General features: G+C 33.3%; 7 protein-coding genes across 7 annotated transcripts, besides 17 other annotated features; 6 read left to right on the top strand and 1 right to left on the bottom strand.

The window, feature by feature from the left end:
• Positions 1–434: 434 nt before the first annotated feature.
• Positions 435–1,909, top strand: TA09895 (uncharacterized protein; the record flags this gene model as incomplete). Its single annotated transcript, XM_948343.1, is given in 6 exon segments — positions 435–869; positions 900–1,143; positions 1,176–1,409; positions 1,423–1,516; positions 1,548–1,653; positions 1,685–1,909. 6 exon segments carry the CDS (start codon positions 435–437, stop codon positions 1,907–1,909), a joined length of 1,338 nt encoding a protein of 445 aa, XP_953436.1.
• Positions 813–869: a sequence feature (5 probable transmembrane helices predicted for TA09895 by TMHMM2.0 at aa 127-149, 227-249, 259-281, 286-308 and 328-350).
• Positions 900–911: a sequence feature (5 probable transmembrane helices predicted for TA09895 by TMHMM2.0 at aa 127-149, 227-249, 259-281, 286-308 and 328-350).
• Position 1,143, top strand, in TA09895: a sequence feature (5 probable transmembrane helices predicted for TA09895 by TMHMM2.0 at aa 127-149, 227-249, 259-281, 286-308 and 328-350).
• Positions 1,176–1,243: a sequence feature (5 probable transmembrane helices predicted for TA09895 by TMHMM2.0 at aa 127-149, 227-249, 259-281, 286-308 and 328-350).
• Positions 1,271–1,339: a sequence feature (5 probable transmembrane helices predicted for TA09895 by TMHMM2.0 at aa 127-149, 227-249, 259-281, 286-308 and 328-350).
• Positions 1,352–1,409: a sequence feature (5 probable transmembrane helices predicted for TA09895 by TMHMM2.0 at aa 127-149, 227-249, 259-281, 286-308 and 328-350).
• Positions 1,423–1,433: a sequence feature (5 probable transmembrane helices predicted for TA09895 by TMHMM2.0 at aa 127-149, 227-249, 259-281, 286-308 and 328-350).
• Positions 1,491–1,516: a sequence feature (5 probable transmembrane helices predicted for TA09895 by TMHMM2.0 at aa 127-149, 227-249, 259-281, 286-308 and 328-350).
• Positions 1,548–1,590: a sequence feature (5 probable transmembrane helices predicted for TA09895 by TMHMM2.0 at aa 127-149, 227-249, 259-281, 286-308 and 328-350).
• Positions 1,910–2,150: 241 nt separating the features above from the next.
• Positions 2,151–2,840, top strand: TA09900 (uncharacterized protein; the record flags this gene model as incomplete). The annotated part of the gene is made up of 4 exons (XM_948342.1): positions 2,151–2,369; positions 2,401–2,553; positions 2,593–2,677; positions 2,710–2,840. The coding sequence occupies 4 exons, from the start codon at positions 2,151–2,153 to the stop codon at positions 2,838–2,840; spliced, it is 588 nt and encodes a 195-aa protein (XP_953435.1).
• A 143-nt stretch (positions 2,841–2,983) lies between these two features.
• Positions 2,984–3,103: a sequence feature (Signal anchor predicted for TA09905 by SignalP 2.0 HMM (Signal peptide probability 0.183, signal anchor probability 0.714) with cleavage site probability 0.036 between residues 40 and 41).
• TA09905 (uncharacterized protein) lies at positions 2,984–4,733 on the top strand (the record flags this gene model as incomplete). The annotated part of the gene is made up of 2 exons (XM_948341.1): positions 2,984–3,527; positions 3,580–4,733. 2 exons carry the CDS (start codon positions 2,984–2,986, stop codon positions 4,731–4,733), a joined length of 1,698 nt encoding a protein of 565 aa, XP_953434.1.
• Positions 4,734–4,975: 242 nt separating this feature from the next.
• On the top strand, positions 4,976–7,961 carry TA09910 (endopeptidase (CLP homologue) ATP-binding chain, putative; the record flags this gene model as incomplete). Its single annotated transcript, XM_948340.1, has 8 exons — positions 4,976–5,393; positions 5,423–5,928; positions 5,958–6,311; positions 6,342–6,486; positions 6,518–6,630; positions 6,662–6,801; positions 6,831–7,706; positions 7,763–7,961. 8 exons carry the CDS (start codon positions 4,976–4,978, stop codon positions 7,959–7,961), a joined length of 2,751 nt encoding a protein of 916 aa, XP_953433.1.
• Positions 7,962–8,081: 120 nt separating this feature from the next.
• Positions 8,082–8,762, top strand: TA09915 (vacuolar protein sorting, VPS29 homologue, putative; the record flags this gene model as incomplete). Its single annotated transcript, XM_948339.1, has 2 exons — positions 8,082–8,340; positions 8,380–8,762. 2 exons carry the CDS (start codon positions 8,082–8,084, stop codon positions 8,760–8,762), a joined length of 642 nt encoding a protein of 213 aa, XP_953432.1.
• Positions 8,763–8,839: 77 nt separating this feature from the next.
• On the bottom strand, positions 8,840–9,737 carry TA09925 (uncharacterized protein; the record flags this gene model as incomplete). Its single annotated transcript, XM_948338.1, has 3 exons — positions 8,840–9,051; positions 9,083–9,390; positions 9,421–9,737. 3 exons carry the CDS (start codon positions 9,735–9,737, stop codon positions 8,840–8,842), a joined length of 837 nt encoding a protein of 278 aa, XP_953431.1.
• Positions 8,960–9,028: a sequence feature (6 probable transmembrane helices predicted for TA09925 by TMHMM2.0 at aa 32-54, 83-102, 117-139, 159-178, 193-215 and 217-239).
• Positions 9,032–9,051: a sequence feature (6 probable transmembrane helices predicted for TA09925 by TMHMM2.0 at aa 32-54, 83-102, 117-139, 159-178, 193-215 and 217-239).
• Positions 9,083–9,131: a sequence feature (6 probable transmembrane helices predicted for TA09925 by TMHMM2.0 at aa 32-54, 83-102, 117-139, 159-178, 193-215 and 217-239).
• Positions 9,174–9,233: a sequence feature (6 probable transmembrane helices predicted for TA09925 by TMHMM2.0 at aa 32-54, 83-102, 117-139, 159-178, 193-215 and 217-239).
• Positions 9,291–9,359: a sequence feature (6 probable transmembrane helices predicted for TA09925 by TMHMM2.0 at aa 32-54, 83-102, 117-139, 159-178, 193-215 and 217-239).
• Positions 9,432–9,491: a sequence feature (6 probable transmembrane helices predicted for TA09925 by TMHMM2.0 at aa 32-54, 83-102, 117-139, 159-178, 193-215 and 217-239).
• Positions 9,576–9,644: a sequence feature (6 probable transmembrane helices predicted for TA09925 by TMHMM2.0 at aa 32-54, 83-102, 117-139, 159-178, 193-215 and 217-239).
• Positions 9,738–10,547: 810 nt separating the features above from the next.
• TA09930 (uncharacterized protein) lies at positions 10,548–11,978 on the top strand (the record flags this gene model as incomplete). Its single annotated transcript, XM_948337.1, has 8 exons — positions 10,548–10,865; positions 10,905–11,043; positions 11,078–11,229; positions 11,265–11,318; positions 11,348–11,453; positions 11,485–11,699; positions 11,732–11,769; positions 11,801–11,978. The coding sequence occupies 8 exons, from the start codon at positions 10,548–10,550 to the stop codon at positions 11,976–11,978; spliced, it is 1,200 nt and encodes a 399-aa protein (XP_953430.1).
• Between the last annotated feature and the right edge of the window lie 9 nt (positions 11,979–11,987).

Genomic DNA, 11,987 nt, shown 5'->3' with positions numbered 1-11,987 from the left:
TTATCTTGATTTAAATTACCTACACACTACACATTGTTAATAAATACATAACTCTAAATATGTAAAATATCATTATCTTCATTTATAATTCACTTCAAAATCTATTATAATTTTGTCTATTTTAATACACATCTACTTGGAATTATATTTTTTGTTTATAAACTGTTATGATTTATTTCCTTTCTATATTATCATTTTAAATACATTTTTATTTACCTTCCATCAATTTCTAATATTATTTAATAAATGTGCATTCTAAATCTATACAATTTTATCTATTCATGGTCATGTTTTCCCTCAATTTCAATGCACAACATTTATGGAATCTACAATTAAAATCTATTTCTTATTTATTCATATTTATATCTATTTGTCATTTGTAACTTTATATACTAAAACATTTCAAAATCTCTGACTTGTAATTTTGAAATGCCATGTCTGAGAATAATTTTGAACAGTTTTCAGATTCCTATCTGTTAGATGTTGATAAAACCTTCGTTGGCAACGAACAGTTGATGGAAGGTTTATTCCAAAGAAAGGAAGTCTCTGGATCCTTTGATAACTCTAAATTACCACATCCAATTGAGGCTTTAACCACAACTGATTCTAGCACATCTCCAGTACAAAAACTCGTGACTACGACACCTTCAACTCCAGCAAATGCAGATGAACAATTAAAGGATAAGTTAAATCTTGTAGAAGATTCAGATTTTTTGCTAGTAAATCATCCAACTGATATTTTGAAACCGGAAACTAGTTTATATGGAAGCACAAGTTTATCAGTAAAATCATTATTTGGGAATTTATCCCTGCCATTACTGTTTTATATGTTCATTTTTGTCTTAACAAATACCGCTCAACCACTGCTGGTATGTTTAAACAAATTCAAAACACTTTAGATTCTACTGTTAAGGAAGAATGGAGGAACACCAGTACTTAGAATAATTACTCATTTTTTTGCAGAGTGGAACCTACACATTTCTCTTTCCAACATATCTGGCGATGGTCTTCGTAGGAACATATCCAACAAAAAAGTCAATCTTGTTGGTTTAGTTATATTTCATAAACAATTTAGTCAAGAAAAATGGAGATACCCAATCATCCTATCATTGATGGATATAATACACCAAGTTGTAGAAAAAGGTAAGTGTAAATACAAGAAAGTAATTGAGTAGCTGGATTGGTTTACTGTGGACCATCAATTTATTCAATCGCATCTAGTACCAATACTCTATTCTTGGCACTATTCTCCAAACTAATTCTCAAGCAAACAGTTACCAGTTTAACTTGGCTGTCAATATCACTTATATCATTTTCGCTTGCGCTAAGTGGATACGTCCATACAGAATATATAACCTCATTACATATTCTGGGATTCTTCTTAGTAATGCTTGCGTCCATGGTGGTAAGTTACCCTTCCAGCACACCTTCCACAGAGCGCTCTTAACTCAATAATTGGAGAAATTTTACTCAAAAAGGACACAATAGAAGGCCCTAATCTAGTGTGTATGATGGGGTATGTAAACTAGCTAATCATATTAAATCAGATTAACCTCCCTCACCATCTTCACGATATGGACAATGGTTTGGACTGTACCTCAGAGAAAAACCTTATTCGCAACTGATAAAGAAATAAACCCGTTTGACTTGCAAGTAAGTCTAAAAAACATTTAATTTGTTTTAGAATGTTTTGAAGATTCTAGGTATACTCTTCCTGTCAAATTTCGGAAGATCCTCAGTATACTACTATATCATTAAAAAGTCAGGATCAGTGTGTTGCGGAGTTCTAAAGGCGCTTAGGATCGTACTAGTTGTCTTTGCAGACCATTTCTTGTTCTCATATATAGACGGAAGTCAGAAAATAACCCCGGGAAAAGTAGTAGCAGCACTGATTGTAAGTCCACATTAATCACTTAAGCTTTTAGTGTACCACGGGAGTAATGTTCTACTCGCTCGAAAAATCTGAAATATATTCTAAAAAGAAGCCTTCTTGATAAAACACTTCAATTTCTTCTAATTAGGAACATGTTTAGTAGATAATATATAATTCTCGGCACTTATGCCACCCTTACACCACCAAAAGTACAATGATCCAGTAAACTTTTTTAAATTGTTTTTAAATTTCTATAAATTATGAAATTTATTCGAGAATGGATCCAGATAACAAAAATCCTATTTTATATAAACATTCAACCAAATCTTGTATCCCAAATGTTCAAGACGATGATCACTGTGAAGATCCAGCATATAACTTAATCCATACATCCACAGATAACTTAACAAATTTATACGGAGTAAACAACAGCTCTGAAAACATTAATACGAACCTTTTTCAACCTTCTGACCATTTTGAATCATTTGATGAGGAGGTTTTTTAAAATAAGAATAACCAATTTTTAGGAAATATTTGATATAATTAGAACAATAAAGGACCCTGAATATTCATATTCTTTGGAAGATTTAAACGTGGTTTCCAAGGATAATATCTTTATTGATGAAGATACGTCCACCATCTCAGTATTCTTCACACCCACAGTTCCTCATTGCACTCAAGTAAATAAATTAAAACCTTTGGTAATCATTTAAATATAGGCATCAATAATCGGACTAATGATCTTTGTAAAGTTGTACCAAAGCTTGCCTCCATATTTCAAAATCGATGTTCAAATATCTAAAGGTAATAATATACAACTATTTTATTTCGATCAGGAACACATAACACTGAGGAAATGATAAATAAACAGCTCCTGGATAAGGAAAGAATATCAGCTGCACTTGAATATCCTCCAATATTGAAGATGATCAACAAAGGTATCCTTTTTCTACAAATATATATTTAATAGACTTAAACGATCTCATTAAGTCATTAATTATGTTTTATATAGGGATATATCCATCCGATCAAGATTATGGAATGTTTGAACAATCTTGGTAAAGGGGTTCATACAATCACAATATTCAATTCACTAACTCGCATTATATTATGTTTTTTAATTTTCTAATATTAGTATCACTTCACATATCCAAGTATTTATTATTTTTATCCTCAAATACACATCTTTTATTGCTTTTTATCTTTATAGTTTGTTACAATGTGCTGATTGACACACACCTCAGCCTTCCTTTCCAAAATAAACCATATCTATCGCATAATATATTTTGTAAAGCATACAAATATGATATAAATCCATTTTTAATAGGGAGGTACCATCTGGTTGCCCCTAAATTTATAAAGTCCAATCCATCTCAAGCAAAGAATCCCAAACATTTTTTGATTTTTTCAGTTCCTCCTGAAACCAGTGGAATCGGTGAACAAGAAAATGAAAATCTATCTAATGATTTAAAAATTTTAGAGGATTCCTCTAATTCTTTGGAAAAAAATGACGAAAATTTTGAAGAGGAATGTACACCAGGACCTCTAACAGAGTCTGATGTATGGAAAATGAAGGCAGCAATTTCACAAAATTCAACCCTGGGAATCGACTGGGTAAAGGCGATTGAAACCTTACAAACTTCATCATCCTGCAGTAAGTCTTTATACAATTAATATAAATATAATTCTTTATATCTCATTTTTAGCTGTAAAACCCCTAACGATCGCATATAACTCAGCAATCTCGGCTGCAGAAAAGAATTCAAACCCTGATTTATGTATGGATTTAATATCGGATATGAAAAAAAGGAACGACGTGGCACTTGATTCAGTGACCTATAAAATGGCAATCTCAGCATGTGTAAAAACCAACAGAGTGGAAGATGCACTTAAACTACAGGAAGAAGCTCTAGAGTCTGGATTAATACTAGATCACGGAGTAATTAGGAACCTACTTTGGCTACTTTCATTCAACGGTTATGGCCCTCAAGCAATAAAGCTGTTTGAACTTCTGAAAAAAGTAGCAGAGCTTCGTAAAAGTGAAAAAGGCTTGATTCAGACTGATTATTTGCACACAATAGAGTCATGTATGTTATCTAACATGATTTCAGATTCACTTGAATTGTACAATCAATTAAAAAAGTCTGAAAACTTTGTGTTGGATTCAAGGTCTCTTAAAACACTCCTTGAACTCGCCTATAATTTATCTGATTCACAAATGTCTTTGGAATTATACTTCAAAGCTGTCAGAGAAAAAAAGTTCAATTTGAGTCATGTACATTTCAAGCTGATTCTAAACAATCTTCTTCTAACTAGGAACCTAGATCATATAGATTATATATGGAAAAATATTCTACATGAGAGTGTTCTCCTGGACCCAATTCTATGCCACCTGGTCCTACAAGGGTATTCACTCCAAGGGAATTTCCAAAAAGCATATGATGTGTTAACAATAATGGAGAGGGACATGTTGTTAACAAATCATATTCCATATCTCCTGGCAATCAAATCTTGTGAAAAATGTGGAGAATGGAAACTAGCTCTAAAAATTATGAGAATGGCTCAACATAAACTTAAAACCAAGAACATAAGCCTATATAACGGTGTTTTGGAAGCATGCCTAGTAGCCAAGGAATGGAATACAATGACTTTGCTATATGAAGAACTATCCACAAAGGATGACAAATTAAGTGCAAATGAAGGTGATTTAAGACCAAATGGAGATACAATAGCACTAGCGCTAATAGCCTACTTTAATTTGGAGGATGATTCAACTTTGAAGGAACTACTGAGTATTCCTGTTATCGACACACCATTACTTTCAAAAATAAGAAATTCTTTAACACAAGAACAAATATAATATATAAAATATATAAATTTATGTATATCCAAATTACTGATCATGTGTGTAAATAAAGTTTAAATAATAAAGAAAAAAATTTGGAATCTTGTGTGTATGGAATATGGATTCCCAAATATTGTGTAAATTCCATAACACAGATACTTTACTTGATATCGCATTTAAATTTTAATATTAATTAATAATAATGATTTTAAAACTGAAACTCGTTAAATACACAAATAAATATGAGAAGATAACAAATGAACATTAGGAGAATTCACATATATCTTTTTGTCATATTGCAAGCATATAACTCACTAATTTTCAAACATTTCAACTGTTTCAAATATGAAAAGATCAGAAATACATTCGTAATCAATAATTTTACCTCAAACAAACTGATATCGCAAATTGCTAATGTGGAATCACTACTTCCAACTTCTCACAATATCGCACCCCTGTACTTAAATTTTGATAACTTTAGCGACAATGCAATTAAAGTATTAATGCTATCATTGGAAGAAGCCAAACTGTCAAACCAACCCAGCGTGGAATCAGCACACATTTTCCAAGGACTGGTATGTTTGAATCAAGGATTGGCCTTCAAAATACTCAAAGAATTCGGAGTAACAGTAAACTCAGCAAGAAATGCAGCGAAATCCTCATACCCAGTAGACGGTAAGACTAAAATTTAACAATTAGTTTAGAGTCGAAGAAGGTTAAGAACTTGCCAACATTTTCCAACTCGGCGAAGAACGCCTTAGACTACTCATCAACTGAGGCCGAAAGGTTGGGGAACTCTACAATAGAAACCGAACACCTGTTACTCGGAGTTCTGAATGACACGACCAAGGAAATGTCCACGTTCTATAAGAATTTGGACCTTGATGTAACATTAGCAATAGATACAACAGTGAGAACAATAGAGAAAATAAAAGAAATTAAAGAATCGAATAGTTTGTCAGAGAACATACAAGAATCCTCGCCAAATTTTGTATACCTGTCTCCAACAATGAATCGAGATGAATTGGCCCAGTCATGCATATCACTGTTTACGGTAGATTTAACGGAAAAAGCACGTAATGGGCAATTACCTAAAGTGATACACAGAGATAATGAAATAGAAAGAGCTATCATAACTTTGTCAAGGATGACAAAAAGTAACCCACTATTAGTAGGAGAACCGGGAGTAGGAAAAACTGCAATCGTAGAGGTAACTTTAATCTAGAACATTTTTTCAAGGGCATTGCAAACAAAATATCACAAGGGATTTCCCAACCCCAAATATCGAAAAAGAGAATATTGCAACTTCAATTTGGATTACTGATAGCAGGAACGAAATTCAGAGGACAGTTTGAGGAAAGGCTAACTAAACTAATTGATGAAATAAAATCGTCAGGAGATATAATATTAGTAATAGATGAAGCACATATGCTAATAGGCATGAAATTTATTTATAATAATAATAAATTAGGAGCGGGAGCAGGAGATGGCTCAATAGATGCAGCAAACTTACTGAAACCTCCACTGTCCAGAGGAGAAATACAATGCATTGCAATCACAACCCCAAAAGAATATAAAAAATATTTTGAAAAGGTATCAGAATGAGTTAATTTATGGTGGTAGGATATGGCTTTATCCAGGAGGTTCCATCCAATTTACGTCGATGAGCCGAGCGAAGAAGATACACTTAAAATTTTAAACGGAATTAGTTCATCATACGGAGAGTTCCACGGAGTGGAGTATACACAAGAGTCAATAAAATTGGCATGTAAGCTTCTAAACTAGCTCAAAATTTTCAGTAAAATACTCTAAACAATACATCAACGACCGGTTTTTGCCAGATAAGGCAATAGATATCATGGACGAGTCGGGATCATTCGCTAAAATACAGTACCAAAATGAATTAAAAAGAGTATTTTAAAGTAAAAATTATATTAATTTAGGAAAAAAATGAGTTGACCAGTGCAACTGAGACAGAGGGTAATGGTGAGACAGAAAGTAATCCTGAAAACGAGGTTGAACAGGTAGTTGAAAAAAAGGAGCAAAATGTTCTTGGACAAGTGAAGCCTGAACACGTAGCAGAGTAAGTTTAAAAACATATTTTTGTCCTAGAGTTATGAGTATCTGGACTGGAATCCCACTTAAAAAACTCACTAGAGGAGAGATGGAGATAATCAGGAACATGGAAGAAGATTTGCACAAAATGGTAATAGGACAAGAAGAAGCTGTGAAAAACGTATGTAAGGCAATAAGAAGAGCAAAAACTAATATTAAAAACCCAAATAGACCAATAGGAAGTTTTCTGTTTTGTGGACCACCTGGAGTAGGGAAATCAGAAGTAGCAAGGGCTCTAACAAAATACCTTTTCGCTAAGGAAAACCTGATAAGAATAGATATGTCAGAGTATACAGAACCTCACAGCATAAGCAGAATACTGGGAAGCCCACCAGGTTACAAAGGCCACGATACAGGAGGCCAACTGACTGAGAAGGTTAAAAGTAACCCCTACTCAGTTGTTATGTTTGATGAAATTGAAAAGGCGCACCATGATGTTTTGAACATTTTGCTACAGATACTCGAGGACGGAAAGCTAACAGACTCAAAAAACCAAACAATCTCTTTTAAAAATACTATTATTATTATGACCAGCAATACTGGTTCAAATGTAATTCAGAGATCGTCGAAAGGTGTCCATACGTTCGGATTCACTGTGGATTCAGATGAATCCTCAGACTACCTAAAAATAAAGGCACTGGTCATGGAGGAGCTCAAATCACATTTCCTACCCGAACTTATTAACAGAATTGATGATGTTATCCTCTTCAAGCCACTCTCGGAGAGTGAGCTAAAGGAAATAGCAAAATTGATGCTGAACGACTTGACGGCCAGGGCGAATTCTGCAGGAATCCTCATAGAAATCAGTGAAAAATTTGCAGACTACATACTCAAATTACCCAGAGATGATAAATCAGGAGCAAGGCCACTAAGGTATTTTGATATTCCTCAATTTAAAACATAGCTGGATCACACATTTAATTTTTTAGGAGACTAATAACATCAGTGCTAGAAGATAAGCTTGCGGATTTGGTAATTTCGGATGATTTCGACAGTAACAACACATATACGGTAACGGTGGATGAGGCGGATTCAGTGGTCATAAACCCAAAGGTTGAAAATGAAACCGTAGTTGAGGAGGTTGTTTTAAATAACAAAATGGAATCTGAAAAGTCTAGAGAAGAATAAAAATTTCAATTTTTTACAATTATTATGTATATATATGTCCCCATCATAACAACTCTTCACTTTTATACATCAATATTATCTACAATGTCGATTCCATCGTTTTAATATAAAAGATTAACAATGGGAAACGATGAACATGATCTTGGAGAACTACTAATGGTTCTGGGAGATCTTCACGTCCCTCAAAGATCACTCTTCCTACCTCCCTGTTTCAAGCGCCTTCTAAAGACCGATAAAATCAAAAGAGTTATATGTACAGGAAACGTAGGCTCAAAGGAAATGCTGGAGGTCCTAAACGACATTTCTCCATCACTACACATAGTACAGGGAGACTACGACGACGATTTCGACCACCCAGATACGCTAACCCTTAGTGTCGGTTAGTTATATTAGAAAACCAAATAATAAATATATTCAGGAGACCTAAAAATTGGAGTAATCAACGGATACCAAATACCCACATGGAATAACAAAGATCTACTTCTGAAGGTAGCCGTGGATATGAATGTCGATATTTTGGTTTATGGCCACTCCCACGTGAGCGATATATCAAAACATGGAGGGAAAATATTTGTAAACCCAGGCTCAGCAACGGGATGTTACCAGCCATGGCAGCCAAACTCAATTCCAACCTTCATGCTGATGGCAATACAAGGATCAAAAGTGGTAATTTATGTCTACGAGGAACACGACGGAGAGGCTCAGGTTATCATGACTGAACTTGATAATCTGGAATCTGGAAAAGCACCTTCACACACCGCAAACTCTTCATCTCCATTACCATCTCCAAAAAACTCTTAAGCTATTTTTTAATATAGATAAATTAACAAATACATAGAAGTAAACTACTATTTCTTTATGATTAAAAATAGGTTATTTTAATAGTAAGGAATTTGGCTGGTTGGCGTGAGCCTCGTGAACTTCTCCACCTGCTGTTCAACATCATTGGTCAGTTCAGTTTCTTCAAGAGTTGGAGAAACAAAAGTCACCTCAGGTTCAAAGTAAAATGCCCAAAGAGCGGCTGCAGCAAGAGATAGCAACAGCAATGGCGTGTAAGCTCCATTAACGTTGAACAACAAAACGGCAAATTCTAAAAAGTTTTTAAATATATAAAAACAAACCCATAACTCCAGTTGCAACAAATAAAACGCCATTAAGATATGCGTGCAAATCTCCGGCCCCCTCATCGTGGTACACTTCCAATAGATAACATGCCACACCATACAAAAGGCAGGCGCAGGCGTGAATGTTCCTGGTGAAGACCATGAAAACAAGCTCACTTCCACCTTCGTTAAGGTGAGCATACCACCTCTTACTGTAAAACTTGGAAACATACAAATAAAAAATAAACTGGAGTGTTGAGCTGACCGTATCCAAAAATGTAGCTAAGCGCAATATCTTAGAACCAGAGCGATATCCTCTAGCCCAGCTAAAACATAATTAAATCGTTAAAAATTACCATGTATCATCTGCTAGAAGAACCTGAAAACAAACAAGACTCAATGAGCCAAGCATATAAAACATTGATGCCATAGTTGTATAGAACCTAAAATTCGGGTCGAGCCTAGTTTCCTCTGGCAAGCCGCTTAAATCATAGCTAAACACTCCTTTTCCATTAAAACTATAATATACAAAATTTAGAGATAAAAGAGCAAGGAATTGTAGTCCAAATCCCATCCTCAGCGAGCTGTTAAAGAATCCTCCAAAAGAGACACATGGAGCTCTGTTTGGTGGAGCTCCATCGTCCAAATGATCCTTTCTAGTAGAAAGCCACATCCTTTTAAATAAATTAACACGAACTTTTGTTTAAATCCTAAATGTGTTTATATCATCATGACTAAAATTGATAAAAAATAGTCTCAAGTCAAATGAGCAATTAACAAAAAGCATTGGCTAATTGTACACAGAAGACAAGCTATTAATTTAAAATTATAAAAATAAAGTTAATTTCAACTAATTATGTAAATTATATAAAATACAAGGAGAAATTATGTATTAAACCTACACACTAAATAAATCGAGGCTGGCCAAAACACAAAAATTCTTAGAATAACCTAATAAATACAATATATTACAGGCATGATATATTCAACATTAACCAAATTCCAACTTGTTCCTAGAAATTACTAGTTTAATACAATTTCTAATAGTGCCATTGATCACTATCAATGCACAATAATCATAAAGGTTACACATAGATTCACTGTTCTCATTTATCAACTTTATTATAATCGATAATTCATTTATATCAGTTAAAATCAATAAATTCAATTTCTAATAATATTTTTATACCACCTCTTATTTCAATCTAATACATGCCTGTAATTTTCCCATTATTTTCAATAATTTAAAAGTATTCCTTTCCTAAAATACTATATAAACTTATGGATACTTTTATACCCATATTATAATTGTTTGGAGTTAATATCAGTATTCTAACAAGTCGAGCTACACAATATTTCATTATATATATTTAACAATGAAATTTTGTTTTACGTAATATTATTATACTTTTACACATAAGCAGTTAGTTAAAAATTATGCCATATTCCACATTTATAATATGGAAGGATAGCCTTTTTACAAATGGACAAATCCACAAGGTTTAATACCATAGCAAAATATTTAAAGGATAATTCTGTGCCACAATATAGACTTTCTCAAATTTTTAATTCTATATATCGCAATAAAACACCTAATTTTTTGTCCATGTACCATTTGCCTAAGATACTAAGGAGTGGATTACATGACAATTTCGAAGGGTCACTATTATCACTTAATCCAGTATCTGAATCTAATTCCGATAGAGCTAAAAAGGTCCTGTTTCAGAATAGTGATGGTAGTAGGATAGAAGCTGTTTTATTACATTTTAATACACACAAATCGCTATGCATATCAGCACAAGTAATCATTTATTTCGATCTCTTTGTCAATAAATATTAGGTTGGATGTAGTTATGCATGTTCTTTCTGTGCAACAGGTAAAATAGGCCTCAAAAGGAACTTGACAGTGGATGAGATAACAGACCAAGTTTTATATTTTCAACAACTTGGACATAAAATAGATAGCATATCATTCATGGGTACGTTTAGCATCCAGTTATAATTCGGTTTTAGGGATGGGTGAACCACTATCAAATCCGAATGTTTTTAAATCAATCAATATTTTAACTGATAAGAGATATTTTGCATTATCACCAAGAAGGATTAACGTGTCAACAGTAGGGATTTTACCAGGAATTAAAAAACTAAACAAGGAATACCCTTATGTAAACTTTAAAATAAAAACAAATTTAACTCTTAGGTTAACCTAGCTTATTCTTTGCACTCACCTTTCACAGAAGAGAGAAATGAAATGGTACACATTCATTTGCAAAGTGTTTTTAGGTTCCTGTAAATTTACTATATCCATTTCAAGAGGCTTATCCACTAATGGATGAAAGAATTAGGCAAACGGGAAGACGAATATGGATATCTTACATCTTAATTAAAGGTTAGGTTTGATAATTAACAAAATTATATAGATAAAAATGATACAAAAGAACACGTTGAAGAACTGATAAACATTATAAAGGGAAGACCCAAAGAAGTACAATATCTTTATCATGTAAATCTTATCCCATACAATATCGGTATGCCACAAATACTAGTCTTAACTCATCAAACTACATTTCTATGTTTAGTCAAGTCAATCGACAAGTATGAATCTACTGAACATGACCAGTCATTAAAATTCGAGGTATATTTGAAACTTAAAATAAATTGCTTCAGAAATACCTCAGGAAGAACGGAATATCATGCTCATATAGGTACTTATAAAGATTTATGACTTTTATTCAGAAATTACTTCGGAAGGAATATAGACGCAGCTTGTGGACAGCTATTTGCAGGTAAATATATCAAAAAACATTTTTCAATTAATTATTTTACCTCAGAGTACGATCCCATCGACCCAAGCAAACTCTTTCGGCCCAAAGTTAATCGTACACACCAACAAACAAAAACCAATAAATCATAAATATTTTAA

Source organism: Theileria annulata, chromosome 4 (genome assembly GCF_000003225.4).
Source record: "Theileria annulata chromosome 4, complete sequence, *** SEQUENCING IN PROGRESS ***".
Classification (NCBI taxonomy): Eukaryota; Apicomplexa; class Aconoidasida; order Piroplasmida; family Theileriidae; genus Theileria; species Theileria annulata.
Note: the sequence above shows the minus strand (reverse complement) of the source record. Positions and strands in the feature narration are given on the sequence as shown.